Below are 19,944 nucleotides of genomic sequence, written 5' to 3'. Positions count from 1 at the left end.
GGATAAGGGATAGTTTTCATAAATATTAACACATATATTTAATTTATGGCAATGGTTCCTTTTTAAAAATATTGTTTTTAGCTGTAGATGGACACAATACTTTTATTTTATTTGTTTACTTTTCTGTGGTGCCGTAGATTGAACCCAGTGCCTCATGCATGCTAGGCAAGTGACCTGTCACTGAGCCAAAACCCTGGCCTGGCAATGGTTCCTTTTAATAAGTGATTTTAATTGTCTAATACAGGATCGTTTTTATCCTTCTACACCTTTTGTCTACTTGTTCTACCATGTTAAAAGTCTTCCACTGTAATCATGGTTTTGTCTATTTTTATATTTATTATGTACTTTAAGCATTTGAAGCTATGTTATTAGATGCATATAGATTTAAAATATTATGACAACGTGTTCAACTGACTCTCTTTCACTAGTAACATGTCTTGCTTCAATATCTACTTTGATATTATACCAAAATTGGTTAGTATCTCCTGGTATTTTTTACTTTTAAGCTTTCTGTATTATTTTTCAATTGTGTCTCTTGAAAGCAGCATTTAGATATAGTCATTATTTTTGGATTAAAAAATTCATACTGTCAGTCTTGGTGTTCAATTTGAGCAACTGGTCCATTTACATTTAATATATCTGCTGCTGTGGTTGGATTCATGTAACTATTTGCTCTATTTGGTATACACTTTTTATGTTGTTTCTCTTGTTTTGTCGTCTTTTTGATTAATCATCTGTTTTCTATTTCATCTTCCCCTCTATTACTTTTAGTTTTATATATATATATTTTCTGGGTGTGGGGGGGGGGTCCAGGGATTAAACTCGGGCACTTGGCCACTGAACCACATCCCAGCCCTATTTTGTTTAGAGACAGGATCTCACTGAGTTGCTTAGCACCTTACTGTGGCTGCCCCTGGCTTTGAACTCGCCATCCTCCTGCCTCAGTCTCCAGAGCTGCTGGGATTACAGGCATGTGCCACTGTGCCTGGCTAGTTATATTTTCTTTTACTATTCTTGTATTTGTCATTTGCAAGTAAAATATTGGATATTTGATACATTATAATTATAAGAAAAGTTATTAGTTTCAACACTTTCCCACACTTTAATTCCATCTACCTTTTACAATATTGTTGTCTAACATTGAAATACAAATATTTTAAACTCCATGACATTGTTTTGCAAAACATTATATTATATATTTTAAAATATATTATTGTGTAAATTATAATTTTATACATTTAATATTAATAATATTTACTCACATATTACCCATATTATTTATCTATTTATTTATTTTTATGTGGTTCTGAGGATAGAACCCAGGCCCTTGCACATGTGGGGCAAGGGCTCTACCACTGAGCCACAATCCCAGCCCCACATATTACCCATATTACTGCCCCACATTCCGTCCTGCACATCAATGTTACTGTTGAGAGTATTTTATTTCTGCTTGATTAATTTCCTTTAGTATTTCTTTATATACTGGTTTACAGGTGATGAGTCCCTGAAGTATTTGCCTTAAAAATTTAAATTCCACCTTCATTTAAAAAGCATATTTTTTTAGATGTGGAATTTTAGTGTGTTGATTATTTTTTTCCATTGCTTTGAAGATACTAGTCCATTATCTTCTATTCTCTAAGTGCTTCTCCTCTTTCTGGAATTTTATTGCTTTTGTCTTCATTGTTTTCACAGAAGTTGGATGCTTTTAAGAACACTTTTGGGGCTGGGGTTGTGGCTCAGCAGTAGAGCACTTGCCTAGCATGTGTGAGGCCTTGGGTTTGATCCTCAACACCACATAAAAATAAATAAACCAAATAAAGGTATTGTGCCCAACTAAAACTAAAAAATAAATGTTAAAAAAAGAGAACACTTTTATCTGTTTTTTTTTTTTTTTTTCCTTCCTCAGTTGTTATCAGCAGGAATGCTGGTCTACTATGGTCTGGTCATCGTATCTGGAAATGGAAGCCATTTGTACCCCAAACACAATTTCTGAAGAAATGTCTTATAAGTCTTTTAAGCCATTTTAGTTAACCTCATCTTAAAAAAATGATATTTGGATATTTTTCCCCAGAATTTAACTAATTAATATTCACATGAATTTTATTGGGTGATAAATTTGAGTAATCTTTCTATTTTACACTATGTAAAAGTAAGACTCTTTTAAACCTGCTCTAATTTGGTGGTTCTTAATTTTTCTTTTGAATCATATGCTTTTTCTGTACCCTTCTAAGGATTTTTGATTAACAGATTGATTCCCAAATTAATGCCTCTAATGGCTGCATATGTCTTTGGAGGAATTAGGGAACATTTATCCATCTCTCCCACTCCCATACCTACCCATGGCTTTCATGATGTGAACCCTGGTGAATTTCAAGATGATAAATTCTTTATTAAGTATATAAAACAAATACTGAATTAAATGTAAAAGTGCAGGTGAGTCACTAAACATTCAGTCTTTTGCTGTTTGTGCAGTAACCTGATGGGGATAAAAGCTTGTTGGTTTTGCACAGGAAGATAGAAGTTGAATTTCTGGTTTTCCTGCTTACTAAAGACTTGATATTTTTAGTGTTCTCCTTTAGAAATGAGGATAAAAATATTACCCTCCCAGGTATTATTATGGAATAAGATGAGAAAATACACAAGGAAGTACTTTATAAATTGTGAAGTCCTATACATATAAAAGATAATGTTTGTGTATAGATATGTATATATTTAGATCTGTATAAATAATCTTTGCATTTCCGTACTTTATTTTAAAGAAGTCCTTCAGTTAAATAAAGTGATTTGGAATAAAATACTTTGTGCTCACAGTAATTTCTTTGACACCACCCACAGAGAGTGTGCGGAGAAACTGTGAAGGGAAGAAGCTGACTGGGAGGTTGAGCAGAAATCACAAAAAGCAACGTTGTCCTCCTGACTCTGGAGTACTGAGCCAGTTAGTGTTAGGACTCACCAGTACCTGTACTTGTATTTGCTTTCCTTCATAGGGATACAATAAAAAAAATATCGTATTCTTTCCCCCTAAATTTTCAAGGATTTTGTCTGTATAGAATTATTATTATTATTATTATTATTAAGAAGTTAGGCTTCAAATATTAAAACAAAGAAATGAATTTGGTAGTTCACTTAGAACACTATCTTTATATTAGAATAATGCTTTTTTATGGCATGAATAGTAAATTTTGATTGTTATATTTCACATACCAACTCACATCTATCTTTGTTGCTTCTACTCTCCAAATCATCCCATATAAAGGTTGTATATTACACCAGAATATTTGGAAAACATGTCCAACTGTTATATAAAAAGGTGGCTATTGTCATTAAAAAGCATTTGTTAAATTTCCATTTTTATCTGTTACTATAAAAGTCAGAGTTCACAATACCTTTTGAATTTTTGTATGCCTCTGAGACTGTGATGAAGGCTGTAAATCTTTTCTTAACATGAACACATATACACAGAAACAGTTTTGCTAATAATTTTTTTTTCAAAATATGAAACACTTATGCATAAAGGCCATGCTAATCTTCTCTGTATTATTCCAATTTTAGTATATGTGCTACCAAAGCAAGCACTAGTTTTGCTAATAATTTTAAAAGGTGCTCATACTACCTGAAATGCATTTATGGATTCTTCCCATGACTCCAGATTAAGAAAACCCACATAATTGGGAGAATACCTGTAATCCCAGAGGCTCAAGAGGCTGAGGCAGGAGGACTGCAAATTCAGCAACTGAGCAAAGCTCTAGGCTACTTAGCAAGATTCTGTCTCTAAATAAAACATAAAAATGCAGTTCAAAGGTTAAGTGTCTCTGAGTTCAGTCTGCAATACCAACCAACCAACAAACAAAAAACCCACTATAAAAAGATGTACTACTTTTTCTCATTGTCTAATTTGAAAATACATTATTCTTACTAGATATTTTTGAAACTCACAGCTAAGGTTGTTGTCTAGCAAACAGCATTGTTATTAACAAAGAAAAACTAGGTACAGATTCATGGCCTGCAGTGGGTGAGAGGGTAGAGGGGCGGGGGGAGGGAGAGGATATTAGTGCAAGAATGCTCAGTGATTAGGTTAATGCAGCTACTCTTTTACTCAGGGTACTACAGACAGAGATTGGTGAACAAGTCCTTGGAACATGCAAATTAGCATCTATGACTGTTTCTACTCCATATGCTGTCTAAACAGGAGTTACGATGTTTGTTGGATGAGATAGTTTAAGTGGAAAACCACATAATACATTTCAAATTCTTTTGGAAAAATAATCCGTAGATGTCCTAGCATTTTAGCAGAAGACTAAGTCTTTGAGAATTATTCATGGATTCTATAAGTAGTATTTGTCTAGAAGGATATTGATGGTAAAGATATATTGATTTAATGCACCTAATTTTTTGTGTTTATATGGAAGTCTATTTAATAGGATTACAGTTCATCTTTCCTATTCCACATTTGTTATTACCATTTTCTATGTTGCTTGGCCTTGAGAGCAAGATGGAGTACACAGGAATATAGATGAGGGTCTCACAGGAGTAGAGCTGAGTGTTTTTTACCCAATCATGAATGGGTAAAAGGTGGTTTATCTTCACTATTCAAAGGGAAAAAGGGGTGATCTGACATTGGCTCCAGCTGGTTTACTTGGGAAAGTGAAAATTTTGTCCCATCAAAGGCAAAACTTATACAGGTGAACTCAGAAGTGAAAAAGAAGAGGAGGAAAGAGTAGAATGCTTTAAATTGAAGTTTGACTTGCCTACTATCAAGTGTGTACACCATTTAGTAACAGATTTTTCTAAAAGTGTGCAAATAATTTCATTGGCAACTGAAAGAAATGAATTAAATCAGCAAGGAATGGTTTATTATCTAACACAGGAAATACTACAAAAAATAGTTTTGACAAGGTTGAGATGAAAATGGTACACATGATCTGCATACGAGATAATGAGAGTTAATACAACAGTTTTGGATAGCAATTTGGCTGCTTGTGACAACTTATTCACATTCTTGGATTCATTTCTGGAATTTACTTTAAACTAGTAACTTGAAGAACAAAAATTGTTTATTATGTTATTGTTTATAATGTTAAAAAAGAAATACAGTTAATGTACAATGCTAGAAGAATGTTTAATTACAGAATTATGAAATATCAAATACTTAATGGATGCAAATAGAAAAGTGTCAACAACTGTAACAATGTGGAAAATATTTTTTTTTTAGATTTGGAATATGTCTATTTAGATATTTTTCTTAAATAGCATATTTATAATTTATTGAAAAATAGAGAAAATTTTCCAACCAAAAGTAAAGGAGAAAGAAAAGTAATTTTGATAAAAGAGAGGAAATCTCAGCAGTGCATGTACTTCTTCTGTAGCATAGGTACCTGGGGAATATCTGTTCCTAGGGACAAAGCCAGTAAGACCATAGGAAAATGAAAAGCAGTTTGTACTCTTCATTTCCATGTGTCTGAAATTTAGATATCTGTAATCACCATCATTTTGTTTGATAATGAAGACTTTAAATGGTCTTCTAGTTTCATGCTCTTATGAATTTTGTGTGTTAAATATTGAATTAATTAGAAATTTAGTTATGGGATAGGAAGCATATTTTCATTCCCAGTGGAGAGCTGTTGTACCCAAACCATTTATTAAGTAGACCATTCTTAACCCACTGATTTGAAATGCCACCTTGATTATGTAATTTCCATGGGCACATGTGTCTGTCTCTGCACTCTACTTTGGGATCTGTCTCTACATACTGTTCACTTTACCTGGGTTTTATTCTATATTTTGCTATGTCATAGGGCAAGCTTTGAGCTCTTCATTCACCGCCTAAATATTATTCTATCTCAAACTTTTCTTTCTATTCTTATGTATTTACTCTTCCAAATAAACTTTAAAACAAGCTTATTCTGGAGTTTTGATTTTGATTGGTGCACATTACATTTATAAATTAATTTTAGAGATGATTTTTCTTAGTATGTCTCTTCTTGTGTCTAGAAGTTTCAGTGAAGTATTTCAGAGATTGCATTTAGAATGTAATTGATAGAAAGGTGATAACACATCTCGGTTACCTCTGTTCAGATATGGAGTGATTCTGATGTTGATGCTAACAAATTAGGAAAGTTTGTCATTTTCAATTGCCCAAAGCAAAGAATGCAATTGAATCCAGATGGGAAAGTGAAAGAGGTACCCTGGAATCTGTAAGTTGGAATTTGTCTTTATCATGTATGAAACAAGTGGTCTTTTAAGAAGAGAAGCTGATTTTCAGGGGCCACCGTGATTAGAAAGACCCCAGTTTTAGCCAAAATCTGGTACCTGTGGCTGATTATTCACACTGCTCTGATTGCTCAGCATATTCTTTCCGTGTTCCTGAGATCCTCCAGGGAGCTTCATGTACAGTCCACCTTCTACAAGCCATATGAATGGCCTTTCCTGAATGTAGATGTTCTTGTTCTACCATCTTCATGTTTTCTTTCTCTGGCTTCCTCTCCTGACTCCCTTTCTATCTCATGGGCTACCTCTATTGGTTTCTGTATCATCTCCTTTCCTTCCCCTCCCATAGTATCTTTGTCTTTCTGGTGTCCTTGTGATTATTAAAAAGGGACTCCTTTTATTGCTGATATCGGACTTAGTGCTAGGACTTGTGGGCATCTCTCTTTAATGGGCCTGTCTCACTTCTGACATGAGTGTTATTTATCTTCTTTTCTGACATAAGCATGATGAGGTTCTTGAAAGAGGGCTACCATGAAGTGCAAGACCATACTGTTAGGGGACATACTGCATTAGAAAAGGGTTATAATTAAATGCTTTGCTAAGTGGTAGTCCTTGTTCACCCAACCAAGCAAAATAGTAATATGACCACTGTTTGGAATAGATGTAGATTAGATATTCTTGTGATCTGAGAAAATCTTTGATCTATTTATACAATCTATTTTCTATTTAAAAAAAAAAGAACATGAAGAGGTCAGGTCAGATTCTGTCCATGGATTACTAACAATCCCTTTAGTAACCAAGAACATGACTATAGCAATTTGTTCTTCCTTTTTTAGGAAATGGAATTTCATCTCAGTTTCCTGTCGCTCATGTTAGATATTTGTTATTGTTTTTTTTTTCCTTTTCAGATCTCCTTCCTGAACTTTTTTTTGAAGCTATTGTGTGATAGACTTTTCTTGTTGTGTTACTTTCTTTCACTTGTGTTTGTGCATGCATGCCCTATGCAGACAAAAGACAATTCAAAATTGTGAACTGGTGATGTTTTTTTTTTTCAGAACTCCACAATTGGTGTTCACCCCAAGTTATAATTTCAGATAACTTTATGTATGTTGGATGGATTCAAACCACTATGAAAACATATCTTTTTTTATTTAAAAAAATTTTAGATTAAATAACAGTGTGGCAACTGAAAGGAGGAGCCCTGCACAAATCTTGCTTTTGTTCCTGATTCACCTGATTCTTAGCATCCTACAGTGTCATGCTGTTATATAGACTGTCAGTCTGATACCCATCAAAGGCAAACAGATGTCCAGGAGACTGCATAGGTGTTTCTCTGCTCAGTTTTCTTTCCTGTCTCAGGGTGAGAATCTTCTGGAGGATGGGTTTGGTTTGCTGTGGTTGAGCACACAGAAGCCCAGATGCTTCTCCACACTGGGCGAGCTCTGGAGGCCCTCCAAGGTGGGCGACCTTTCCAGCCCCCACTTTCCACTTCCTTGCCACTCCCACGGGCTGGGCGGAATGCTCCCTCTCCCTGGAGGCCCCACTCCACACTGCTTTTTTGTGTTTGGGGTAGGGAGTGTTATGAATCCTTCTAAGTCTCCTGGGATGATCTGGTGGGCTTGTCCATCACTGCATCCCACCGGGGCACAGCTCTGCTGATTTAGCACCATGCCCAAAGCCACTGCAGGATCATATACTCAAGACTGCTAGCTGCCACCTCAGTTCCTTTGGACACTTGTCCTCAGATTGTGCCTCCATGGGACAGGGTGCTTTGCAGGCTTTGTGCCAACCAGGAGCTCTTGAGAGAAACTGTAAGGCCAGGTTGGTTGAGAAAGGGGACTTGGAAATCCCTTCGAGAAGATAAATAGCAAATGGAACTGGCATATCAAGTGTGGGAGCCAGTTGTCCTGTTTGTTTGGCAACGTTCGTGAACATTGAAGGTTCTTGCCACCGACAAGGCAAAGCCAGGGCTAATGATAATGATCATGAACCTTTGTACTAATAGTGGCATTTCAGGTACAGGATGAAAATTAATACAAGCAATGATGTTTGGCAGGTAAGAGTTCCAAGTAAAAGACAATGAAATATCACATTCCCACATCTAGTAAATTAAAAAAAAATTCTTCCCTATGTCCTGAACTTCTTTAACTTTCCTGAACAGACCAGCTCTTACCCCCATTCCAAATATAACAGGAAGCATCTTCCCCAATGTCACAAAATATTGTTGTTGGAAAGGTGGATTCATGATATTTGAGCTTACTCACACGAAGTGAATATAACAAATGACAATGTTTTGGATGTGCGCCCTTTTGTTGTGGTTTCTTAGAGCCAGGACCAGGAAGTGTAATGATGCCCCAACTTATTTATCTTTCAGGGGCAGATGACAGTCTATGCAAAGTTTGGCAAAAATGTTTATCTTCCCGAAGATGCTGAGTTTTACTTTATTTATGATGGATCTCATCAGAGACACATTGTGATCGCAGAGCGCATCGAGGATAACATTCTCCAATCCAGAATTCCAGGTGAGCGGCCTCTTTGTTGCATGACTGGGAACTCTGTTAGCAGTCATCTTCCCTCCAGAGTTCTAGGCCGGGAGAAAACCAAAAGGGAAAGGAAAACAGTTCTCTGAGGCTGTGTGTGGGTGTGTACAGACGGGTACCATCAGGAAGAAGACTTGCACTGTGTTCTCTCTCATGGGAGGTTTTTCCTGCTTGTCTGCAGCTACATTTGGAGTCTTGACTTAGTCCTTGACTAACAGGCCCATCCTGCTGGCTGCACCATGCTCTTATGATTGGGTGTACTTTGGATGCAGCCAAACGGAGGAAACACTATACCTCAAGTATCACCTCCTCAAGTCCCAGGGTTCAATGCCAGGGTTGGCTCAGGAAGAACTGGCACTGATGAAGTCTGTTTTCAGCCTCCTTCCTCATTCCCCTTTGTCAGCCTGGCAGCTCCAGGTCCACCTCTCCCCTGCCTTGCTCCCTTTGCTGGCTGGGGTTCTGTATCCATTCAGAATTCTCCTCAATGATCTTAGGCTCCAGAACTTTCTCTCCCCACCATCAAAGTGTTCCCTTTTTGAAACCTGTTATTCTCCTTCAAATGCCCTGGTGACATGTGACAAGGTGATATACCTTGCATTAAGAGTAATATATTTTACATAATAAAAATTAAATTAATGTATCTTATTTATTTTATATAGAGTTAATCTGGTATTATGAACTAACAACCCTTATCAGATATATTTGTTTTGCATTTTCAATATGATGTAGCTTATGCATTTATCAAGCTTTAATCTAAAGGTAGAATTTAAATGTCATCACCTGCAGAACAGGTAATAGTTTTTTTTTTTTCATTATTTTGCTGATTTTTTTTTCCTTAATCATGGGCCTTTTAGGCCCTCTCAAGTTGTAGCATATACATGATCTTCAATTTTTCTTATAGGTAAGATTGGCCTCATTCTTTTGATTGATTTATTATTTTTTTAGTTGTAGGTGGACACAATACCTTTATTTTACTTATTTATTTTTATGTGGTGCTGAAGATCAAACCCAGTGCCTCACATATGCTAGGCAAGTGCTCTACCACTGAGCTAAAGCCCCAGCCCCTGGCCTTATTCTTAAAGAAAATATGTTCCTAAGCACTTATGTAGTATATCAGCTGCATGTGGAACTAGGTTTTGTAGAGAATATGCAAACAACACAGATACAGTGAAAATTGTAGAGAAGTATGAATACTTTTCAATCCTGCCTGGTCTTAGTCATTGAAGACCATCTCTGCGACTGTGGGCAATATTAAGCACTTTCCTCTCTGGCCCCAGTAACCCTCGTCCTTACAAGAAAAAAAAAATCAAACTTAATTAGTGGCACATAGTTACTTTGCCTGTTGGTCCTTTTTCTCTCTGTCTTTGTGCTCTGGCATTTACATTGATGTCTTTCTTACCTTTAGTTTCCTCCCTTTTTTCTTAGCTTTCTCTTTTATTAAGCCTCTTATAGAGAAAAAATAGAAATAATTAACAAAAATGCCCCTCCCAATATCAAAACCTTCCGTTTTGTCTTTTTCTTTGCTTACATGTAGGGGCAATTCTCCTTCCCCTCCTGTCTTAAAGAAAGTCTTTCTGATTATATTGTGGCCTCCTTAAAGTAAGGGTCCTTAACTTCATTTCAAGATTCCCTAGAAGTGAGCAGTCTTTATTTCTGATCCCTACATTTAGCTGGCTACAGGTTTATCAGGGTAACCTTCAGAAACATGGAAAATAGGTTTCTGTAGTATATATTGGATATTTGCAGTCTAGTGGCAGTGGGTACATTCTATACCTCCCCTTTTAAAGGGTTAGTGTGAGGCTGTAAGTAACTCTCTAGTAAACTTCAGATACTCTTGATCCTGGAGTCCTGGTAGAATAGCATCTGGGGAAAGCTTTGCAGAATAAGGCAGAGCCATTTGCTTGGGGACAGGAAGGCCTCATGGGCCAGTGGTAGCTGAATGGCTTGTGTGTCAGCTGTAATTATCATGGTTACAGTGGTTTGCTGCTGTTAATTCCTGGAAAATCTGCCAAAGTCAACAGAAAAATGTACTTGAGTAGGAGTTCACCAACTTTGGCAAAAGTTGAGAGTGAGGCAAAGAAGAAGAGTATAAGGAGGGGCTTGGTAACTACCCCTACCAGTATTAAGAGCTGAGAAGACAGTTATCAGAGGATCAGAGGAACTATTATCAGAAGTCAAGGGGAAGGCACTAAAGAACATACATATACTTTTGTTGAATATGTTCATATCAATATGTGCATGTGTTTTAGTATTCTTTTCTTGTTTTTTTTTTTTTTTGTACTGGGGATTAAACTCAGGGGGGCTTATCTACTGAGCCACATCCTCAGCCCTTTTTTGTGTTTTTAATTTAGAGTGATCTTGATGGCTGAGTTGCTTAGGGTCTTGCTAAATTGCTGAGGCTGGCTTTAAACTTGCAATTCTCCTTCCTTACCCTCCTGAGTCACTGGGATTACAGGTACACTACCACACTTGGACTGTTTAGTATTGTTAACCCTTCCCAACTCACATTCAAAGGAGTGCCATGGAATTAGGATGAATGTGTGTAATTCTGTGATGCTATCTTACAAAATTCTCACCTAAATAAATAGGTAAAAATATATGATGCTGGAGGAAATGTCAGAGAGGAAAAGAGCTGATGTAGCTGGATGTGTGCAGTTTAATGGGAGTGGGTACATTCAAGGTGGCAGACTTGAACTCAGGGGCTGTGGTGGAGATAAGAGGTGAAGACAGGCAAATAACTGTGCTTGGTCATGAGAGAGGAATAGACCCTAAGCTCATAAAAGAGAGCTTTAAAATCAGTAGTCACTAAAAGAAGACGGTGTCAGCTTTAACTTGACTGCCACACAGGTGTGGCAGTGTTTAAAGACTGGCGGGCCCTCTCCTCCGTTCTGCCTGTCCTCCTGCCAGTGCTGCTGAGCTAGCTTGAGGCCACTGGGAGAGTCTTCTGCAGACTTGGGCTGAGCTGTTCACTGTCTTGTCGTCCAGGCCACCGGCTTCAGGAGACGGTGACGGTGTCTGTGTGCCTCTGCTCAGAAGGCTACTCCCCGGTGACCATGGGCTCTGGCTCAGTGACCTACGTGGACAACATGGCCTGCAGGCTGGCCCGATTGCTGGTTACCCAGGCTGATCGCCTCACAGCCTGTAGCCACCAGAGCCTGCTCACCCCATTTGCCCTGACGGTGGCAGCACTACCTGCTTTGGATGAGGAGCTGGTACTGGCTCTGACCCAGCTGGAGCTACCTGCGGGTTGGACTGTGCTGGGAAGTTCTTCACTTGAAGGTGGGTCTTCCTCAGAAGATTCAGCTGTGCACACTTTATGTTAAATTGAGAATGTGTCTTATTTACATTAGTTGTCTGTCTTTCTGGGTGGGTTTTTGTGTCCATCTTTTTTTTTTTGAGCCTTGCTCTGATGTGGCTGGGTTCCCTGAGGCCCTGAGCCACTCATCTCTGGGTGATTGATGTGGCTGTGTCCTCGGGGTTGTTGGGGAGGGGGAGGTGAGGGGGATGGGATGGGACTCAATGGGATGGGACTGTTTCTTTATGGCAGGTTCTTGAAGCCAGATGCTTTGGGTTGTGGCTCCACTTCCCTTGGCAGGTTTTCTTGCTGTGAAAAGAGGACATTGCTGACTTGTTTTCAAATAGAAAACAAGGAAAAAACAAAAACAAAAATACCTCCATGAAGGAGGGACACTAATGCCTTTAGAAGAAATGTGGTCATAAAAGAAATGTCATTGATGAGTTGACATCTTTAGACATGTCCGTGTCTCCAAGAACATTTGTACTATATTTGTACTCAACATTTTAATTGACATAATTGTTTCTATTTATGGGGTACAGTGTGGTAATTACATACATGGATACCAGGTATATTGACCAAATCAAGGTAATTAGCATTTCCATTTCCTTAGGCACTGATCATTTTTTTTTGTACTATGTTTTTACTAATTTTTGGAGTTACTAAACTCTCTTAATACCAACTATTTGGAATGTGCACGCGAACAGAGCTGTAGATGTTATTAGTCCCAAACTAGGCACACAGCTAAGCTGTTTAATGGATGCCTCTGATGGTGGCTACAAATTACATAATTTTATTGAAAACACAGAAGTGTTGTTTTTATTAAACACAACATATATTATTTTTGCTTTTTCCTATTCTTCCCATGATTTTAGCTTTGTGGTTAGGTGATGCTTTTTTAAAGAATTTCTGCTTCCTGATAAATGCTAGTTAGGAGTCGAAAGTTGGCTTAAATTTGAACATGGATAAGATTTAATGCGCTACTCTAGGTAAAAGGGTATGATTTTTGTAAACAGGGCTATAAGCCACAACTAGAGAGGTAATTTTTTTTTAATCTTTCTATTGGAAGTCTCCTGGGCACTCAAGGATGTTTCTTATTTTTGAAGGCCTTGGATGAGAGAAGCCAAAGTGTTGTGCAACACTGGGCCTTGCCTGGATCCTTGTGCTCCTCTTTGCTGTGAGATGTCTGATTGATGTGTACAAAGGGGTGGCTCCCTGAAGGTGTGGGCTTGTGTCTGTTCTGCTCTTTATTATCCCCAAGGTCCTAGAGAGGGGACGTGATATATGTGGAGGAATTGCACATATACCTTCTTGAAGGTCTCAGAATAAACTCTTCTATATGTGCATGGCATGTTTGTTATGTAGTAAATAATGTGTTATATATATTGATATATTGTTATACATATGATTTATATATGAAATATTTTAATATGCCTTATATACACAATATTTTCTGGCTAAGAAACTTTATTTTCTTAAGCTTCTTGGATTTTTAAAACCTTTCTAACTAGAATATTGGATAGTGTTTTATGTTTTCCAAAGCGCATCCATTTTGACAAAGACAGAAAGCACTGGGATTCTCTACCTGTCACTGTGCTCAAACTCATGAGTGAAGAGCATCTGTGTTAGTCTGTTTTTTGTAACTGTGACTAAAATACCTGACAACAACATCTTAGAGTCGGAAAAGTTTATTTTGGCTAATAGTTTTAGGGGTCTTAGTCCATAGTTGGTTGACTCCACTGCTCTGGGAACAAGGTAAGGTGGAAGGGAAATGGCAGAGGAAGACTACTTAGCTCATGTCAGCCAGGAATCAGAAAGAGAACATGCAAGAAGCTGGAGAGAAAATATATAATTTCTTACACACACACCTGGTGAAAAACCTCCTGCAACCATGCCCCAGCTGTCATCCAAATTATTAATCCATCCAGTGGATTAATCCTCTAGATTAGTTTATATCTCTTGCAGTCAAATCATTTCATCTCCTGTATTAGCACAGGAGTTTTAGGGGAACACCTCATATCCAAACCATAACAGCATCAAAGCTTCAAGGGGCAGAGCTACCATCACAGGCTCCTACCAGCAACCCTATCAGCATAGCAGTGGGGTGTCTGCAGTGATTCAGTCAGTGTCTCTGCAAAGTTGCAAATTGTTAAAGATCATGGAACTTCATAACTTCACATGAATAGCTTAAACTAAGTGATTCCAAAATGGAATTCAAGTTACTCATTTGCTATATTTGTTTTTCATGTCAAAATTTAGAAATTAAAGATATTATAACATTTAACATGTGCATTGACAATAGTATGTACACACAATTCTCCATGTTGGGTGTGGATGCTCATGGTTATTTCTGATAGAGAGTCATGAAATGAGTTTGGAGACACTGAGTTGTTAAAAGCAATCTTCCTGCCATTTTCATGGATTTTTAGAGATGCATTCTTAATTACTATGCCTCTGCCTTTCATGATCTTTGATTTATCCATATCCTTGTATCAGACATGTATATGTTACCAAGAGGCGCTTTCTGGCCCTTTCACCAGTATTTATATAGGACAGATATATTTTCATGAGGGAAAAACTGAAGCCATTCTTTTTCATGGCGAGACATTGTATTGTATAGAAAAACAATTCTACTGTCATAGTTAATAAAAAGTGCTCTGGAGCCAGGTTTAAGTCCTAAATGTGCAGCTTCCTGGCTATGAGACTTGGAAAGTTACTTTATTTCTGGTGCCACAAATTTTTAATTTCTAAAATAAGGCACAATAGTATCCAAACTGATTTGCTTATTCTAGTGATTATATTAGATGATATATGGTGAAGTCTGTAGAACCATGTCTAAACATAAAAGTTTGTACTAAAAGTTGGCTTTCTTGTGCTTATGTGAATGGACTTCCATATATAGGTAGTATATTTTATATGTGTGCACGTATATGCATAGAATGGAAATTATAACTGGTTTGAGCAAGTTGAAGATCCAGCCAAAGGATAAAATCCTACTATTATAAACAATTACTAAACATTTCTAGGAACTTTTCTAGACTTTCTCTAGCATCAGCGTATAGTACCTGATATTACACTTCCTGCAGCCTAGACTTGCAGAAGGGCTTCTCCACAACTCACTGTCAAAGGACAGACTAACACCATGTTTTTAGCTAAGTTTTACTCTGAGGTTTGTGACTGTCCTAGGGGATTTTATTCAGTCTGCCATAGGCTTAAATTTTTGTATCTACAGTTCTGTTATGTGTGTAAGTTATGGATCATATATGGATAATGGCCAATGTTAGATTGGGGGGCCTTAATGGATGCATTTATCAGGATACTTTTGTCAAAATTATTCCAGTTTTTTATATATGCATTTTTTAATTAATTATTTGAATTAGGTATATATTACAACAGAATGCATTCTGATTCATTTTACACAATTGCAGCCCAAAAATTATTCCAGTTTTTAAAAAGCAAATTGGGCATTTAGACAAATAATTCAAATATCAATTCTTCTATGTTAGTTTTAATTTTTAACTTCAGAAATTCTATTATATACTGGGTGGGTGGGGACCTGGAGTTTTTGTTGCATTGACTGAAACTTAATTGGACATAAATTACTCATTTTATAGTTGGGAATCAACAAGAACACTAGGTGAAGGCCTCATAGAGATGTCCTGTGGCAGCAGGGTTATGTCAGGTTATGATGCACGTGTGACTTCAGGGGACATGTTTTAACTTATTGCCTATTCAAATCCATTTGGTAGGGTAGTACTAATTTTGAACTATTTTGGATTTGTTCTTTATTATTTTTAACTCTCAATTTAGAGTTTTGATCTAACTGGTTTAGGATCTCTTACACACTCAGATTTTTTTTTCCCCAACACACGTATTTTATTGGTTTTGGTTGTCTTTGAAGTAGATAAATTATAATAATGAATTGAGAATTAAATTGAGGGATGGGATCTGCTGGAATTGATAGTGGTGATGGCGTCAGACATGGAAAATAGTTTCTTTCCTAATAATTATTTCTTTTTTAAAACTCCATTTTTCCATTGATACATAGAAATATAAAAATTGTGCATATTAATGGAGTACCATGTGATGTTTTGATGCATGTATATATTGGGTAGTATTTAAGTTGAGCTAAACATATTTATTTCCTCAAATATCATTTCTTTTTGGTGAAAACTTTCAACATCCTTTCATCTAGCTTATTGAAATGTATAAGACATTACTGTCCTCTATAGTCACTACAGTACAATAGCACACTATAACATAGTACCCATTGATGAACAATTTCCCTCCTTGCTGTCCTCTGGTAGCCACTAGTCTGCTCTCAACTTCTATGAGATCAATGTTCTTAGATTCCACATGTGAGTGAAATCATATGGTATTTGTCTTTCTGTGCCTGGCTTATTTCATTTAACATAATGATCTCTAGTTCCATTTATGTTGCTGTAATTGGCAGGATTTTCTTTTTATGCTTGAAAAGTATTCCATTGTGTATAGGTACCACATTTTCTTTTCCCATTCATCAGTGAATAGGATTGGTTAATTTCTCGGTTATTGTGAATACTGCTGCAATGAACATGGTGCTGCAGATGTCTCTTTGGCATAATGATTTCCTTTCTCTTGGATATATACCCAGTCGTGGGATTGCTTGGATCATATGGTAGTTCTGTTTTAATTTTTCAGCGGAATCACTATACTATTCAGTAATTATTAGTACTTATCCAAAAACAGTTTGAAATCTTCACTGTTCACTCTTATGAAAATGATGTGTGTTGTTCATTTATTTATGATTTCCTTAGGTATAAATAGATATTGCTGGATGAATATGAATTAATTTTGACAATGGCTTTGTCTCTCTTACCAGACAAACTCTTTTGAGTTTGATTAAAGTCTTACTGTGAAGCATACTGTAATTCCCTTGTATTTTATGATAAATCTCTCATTTCTTTTTTTCCTCTTAGTCATTGAGAGTTATCGGGAAGTCCAGGATCCTGGAGAAGGGCCAGAATCTGAGTGGAGCATTGTGTCCCATAAAGAAAAGCAGAGCCTCCTCTTGGCCTGCGTTTTACCCGTCATTAGTCATAAGGCAACTTCATTATGCCTACGAGGGAAGGAAATATCCCAGGTTTTATTTAATTTTAGGCCATCCATAAAACTGGGTTTCTGTTTCATAAAATTAGGCCCATTCCTTCTGTGCAATAGCTTTCATGATAGAAAACTGGCAGGGTCTCAGAGGCTCTCAATTATAGTAAAATATTGAGAAGTAATATAATTACCCCATGAAATTTCACAATTTATCTATTTTGTTTTGGGTTCTTTGCTTCATTTTGGACAGAAATTTTTTCTCAGAGATTGGCATAATGTTGACAATTAGGTTAACTGGGATTAAATATTCTAATGTTTCACATGTTGATACTTACATGACTTTGGACTTGAAAGCCTTCCCTTCCTGTTCAACCACACGATTTCCTTGTATTTGTGCTCCCAGGAGCTTGCAAGGCCTTCCCAGGGGTTGCGGGTGGGGCTGCTGCGAGGGCAGAAGACCCAGGGGGCTACATATGCCATCTCAAGGCTGATGGCATTACCCTGTGAACTTAGAGACTTTTCTCACAGCCTAAGGAGAGGTAGAGCTTGTCCTGGCCATGCTTTCTGATTAAAGAGTGAAAAAAGGCATATAAAGATGTCACATAGTCACATGTATTTATACTTACAAACTTGTGTATAGCAAATTCAAGATTTTTTTTTTCCAGAGTAGATTTTAATTCTACAAGTGAATTTGGATTTCTGCAGTTGACTAGGTGCAAGTATTTCTTGTGATCAGAGGTCTTCACATAGGCCTTCTTGTATTTGTTATGGAGCACATGTGATTCTTGGTTATACCAACCAAAAAACATAACAAAGCTTGGTTTTGTAAAGGTGATGCCAGGAATTGAATCTTATTAAAATCTTATAATAAAACAAAGTTTTATCATTCAGGTTATTTTATTCATTCAACATTCCTCCTGCCTTTGTAAGTGATTCTATGCAGAGAAGGAATTTTTGATGGTAAGGCAGTTGTGCCTTTGCAACCTTTTGACAGGGCTATCTTGGTCTTAAAGTTAAACACAGCTGATGTATTTAGGGAGTTGGCTTCTCATTCTCTGGTTATTTGATTGGAGAGCTGTCCCCAAAGAGGAGCAGTTGGTGGAATTGGTAGGAGGGGTTAGAGAATTTAATATTTTAATTATTTATTCCAAAGATCAGATTAAGAGTATGCTCCATAATTTGCAAATAACATCATGATAGATTGAACTTGAATCTAGAAATTAGAATGATTTATTAGTTGCAGAATATACGTTGTAACAAGAAGTTCAAGTAATGTTTGTTTGTGTAAAAACTAGTCACAGCATAATGAATGGGGACTTAAAGAAAAAACAGAAATCCTTGTCATGGACTGCAGGTGTGGTGCACAGTGTGGGTAGCGTAGTGTGAGGCTCTTATAAAGAAGATGGCTGGCATGATGCTTTGGGTCTTTATAATTAGCACCCTTTGAAGAACATTGTTTGCCTTTCTATGTTCCACAACTAATGAGAGAAGAAAAAAAAAAGAAATGCAGAGATCAGAAGGATTTCAGAAGAAAGTTTTTAAGAATAAGAGTTATGCAACAACTTTTAGGATGTGCCTTGATTGTTTAGTGTTCATGTGGGGAATTTAAAGAGCAATTTTGATATGGTTTATTATCTGCAGGAATAGCTACTAAATAAGAATTAGGAGTTTATTATGAAAGACTTAGGGGGAACGGCCAGTTTTATGTGACATCTGCATCTTGCTTCAAGCTGGTCAGAACAATTACCTTCACCCCAGGGACCACAAGAAGGGGAATATGGGGCCCAGCAGAGTTGACAGAGGAGAGTATCTGTTTCTCTTTCTTGGAATAGAGAAAAGAGATCTGTAGCCAATAGAAGTGAGATTTGTTCAACACTAGAGTTTGAGCTGGATTTGTGTTTTTATTCCTGAATATAGCCTGCCAACAGCTGATATAGAAATAAAATAGAGCGAGGCCGAGGAGCAGACCCATAGATAGGCCCCACTTCACTGTTTTCCAAGTCTTATAGACCAGGGAAGGGTGCATTGAGTCATGAGCCTTGCTTGCTGGCCTGCAGACAATGTGACAGGTCAGCTCTGTTATTCTAGCCCAAAGCTTTATACTGGATGGCAACTTTGAAATGACACCAGCTGGAATATCAGTGGGCAGAAAACCCATAAAAGACAGATTTATTTCAAAATATGTGTTTCCAGCTTCTTCTTTTCAGTTTTGAAATTAATGTATAATGGGTAACAACTAATTTCAGGGTGTGTGTGTTTCTCTTGGAAACTGTTACATTTTTTAAGCAATTGTGTGCACATTCATTATTGCTTTCTGGCCTTCTGTCACTTCTGATAGTACCTACTGGGACAAATACCTCCACAACCTTTTTTCTGACATGATAAGCTGGTAATGTCTTCCTGGGTTGCTATAGTAACCCATGAGGTGAATACTAATGGTGGGGAGAATGTTTTTGGAATAGATCCCATGGTAAACTAATAAAGTTGTTTCACAATACTTAGCTATGAGTATGTATGTCATTTGTGACATTTAAAGTCCTTAATTTAAAAATGTTTTCTTTGACTTTTGAGCTTTTAATTTTTTAAAAACTAGGATTTGTGGCAGTGAAGAATGTAATATAGACTTAAATTCCTCCCAAACAGGTGTTTTGCTCCCCTCAAAAATATTAGATTTATTTTTCATCTTTAGTCGGTACCGCTTATTGAGCACCTTCTCTAAGGTACAGCATTTTAAAGAAGAAACAGCAGCTTAAAACTCTTCCTTAAAAAAAGCAAGCTTCCTACTTTTGTCTGGCAACAATAGCCCTTCGACTGGAATAG

General features: G+C 37.0%; 1 protein-coding gene and 1 pseudogene across 1 annotated transcript in view; one reads left to right on the top strand and one right to left on the bottom strand.

Annotated features, from left to right (window-relative positions):
- Arhgef28 (Rho guanine nucleotide exchange factor 28) overlaps positions 1–19,944 on the top strand; it is a 248,065-nt gene that overhangs the window by 57,852 nt on the left and 170,269 nt on the right. Inside the window, exons 2-3 of the mRNA XM_077795966.1 lie at positions 8,582–8,729; positions 11,733–12,026. Coding sequence (XP_077652092.1) covers positions 8,582–8,729; positions 11,733–12,026 — 442 coding nt within the window. The remainder of the gene's footprint in view (positions 1–8,581; positions 8,730–11,732; positions 12,027–19,944) is intronic.
- LOC113185992 (U6 spliceosomal RNA) lies at positions 3,476–3,576 on the bottom strand (annotated as a pseudogene).

The sequence above is a fragment of the Urocitellus parryii genome, chromosome 1 (assembly GCF_045843805.1).
Source record: "Urocitellus parryii isolate mUroPar1 chromosome 1, mUroPar1.hap1, whole genome shotgun sequence".
NCBI lineage: Eukaryota > Metazoa > Chordata > Mammalia > Rodentia > Sciuridae > Urocitellus > Urocitellus parryii.
Note: the sequence above shows the minus strand (reverse complement) of the source record. Positions and strands in the feature narration are given on the sequence as shown.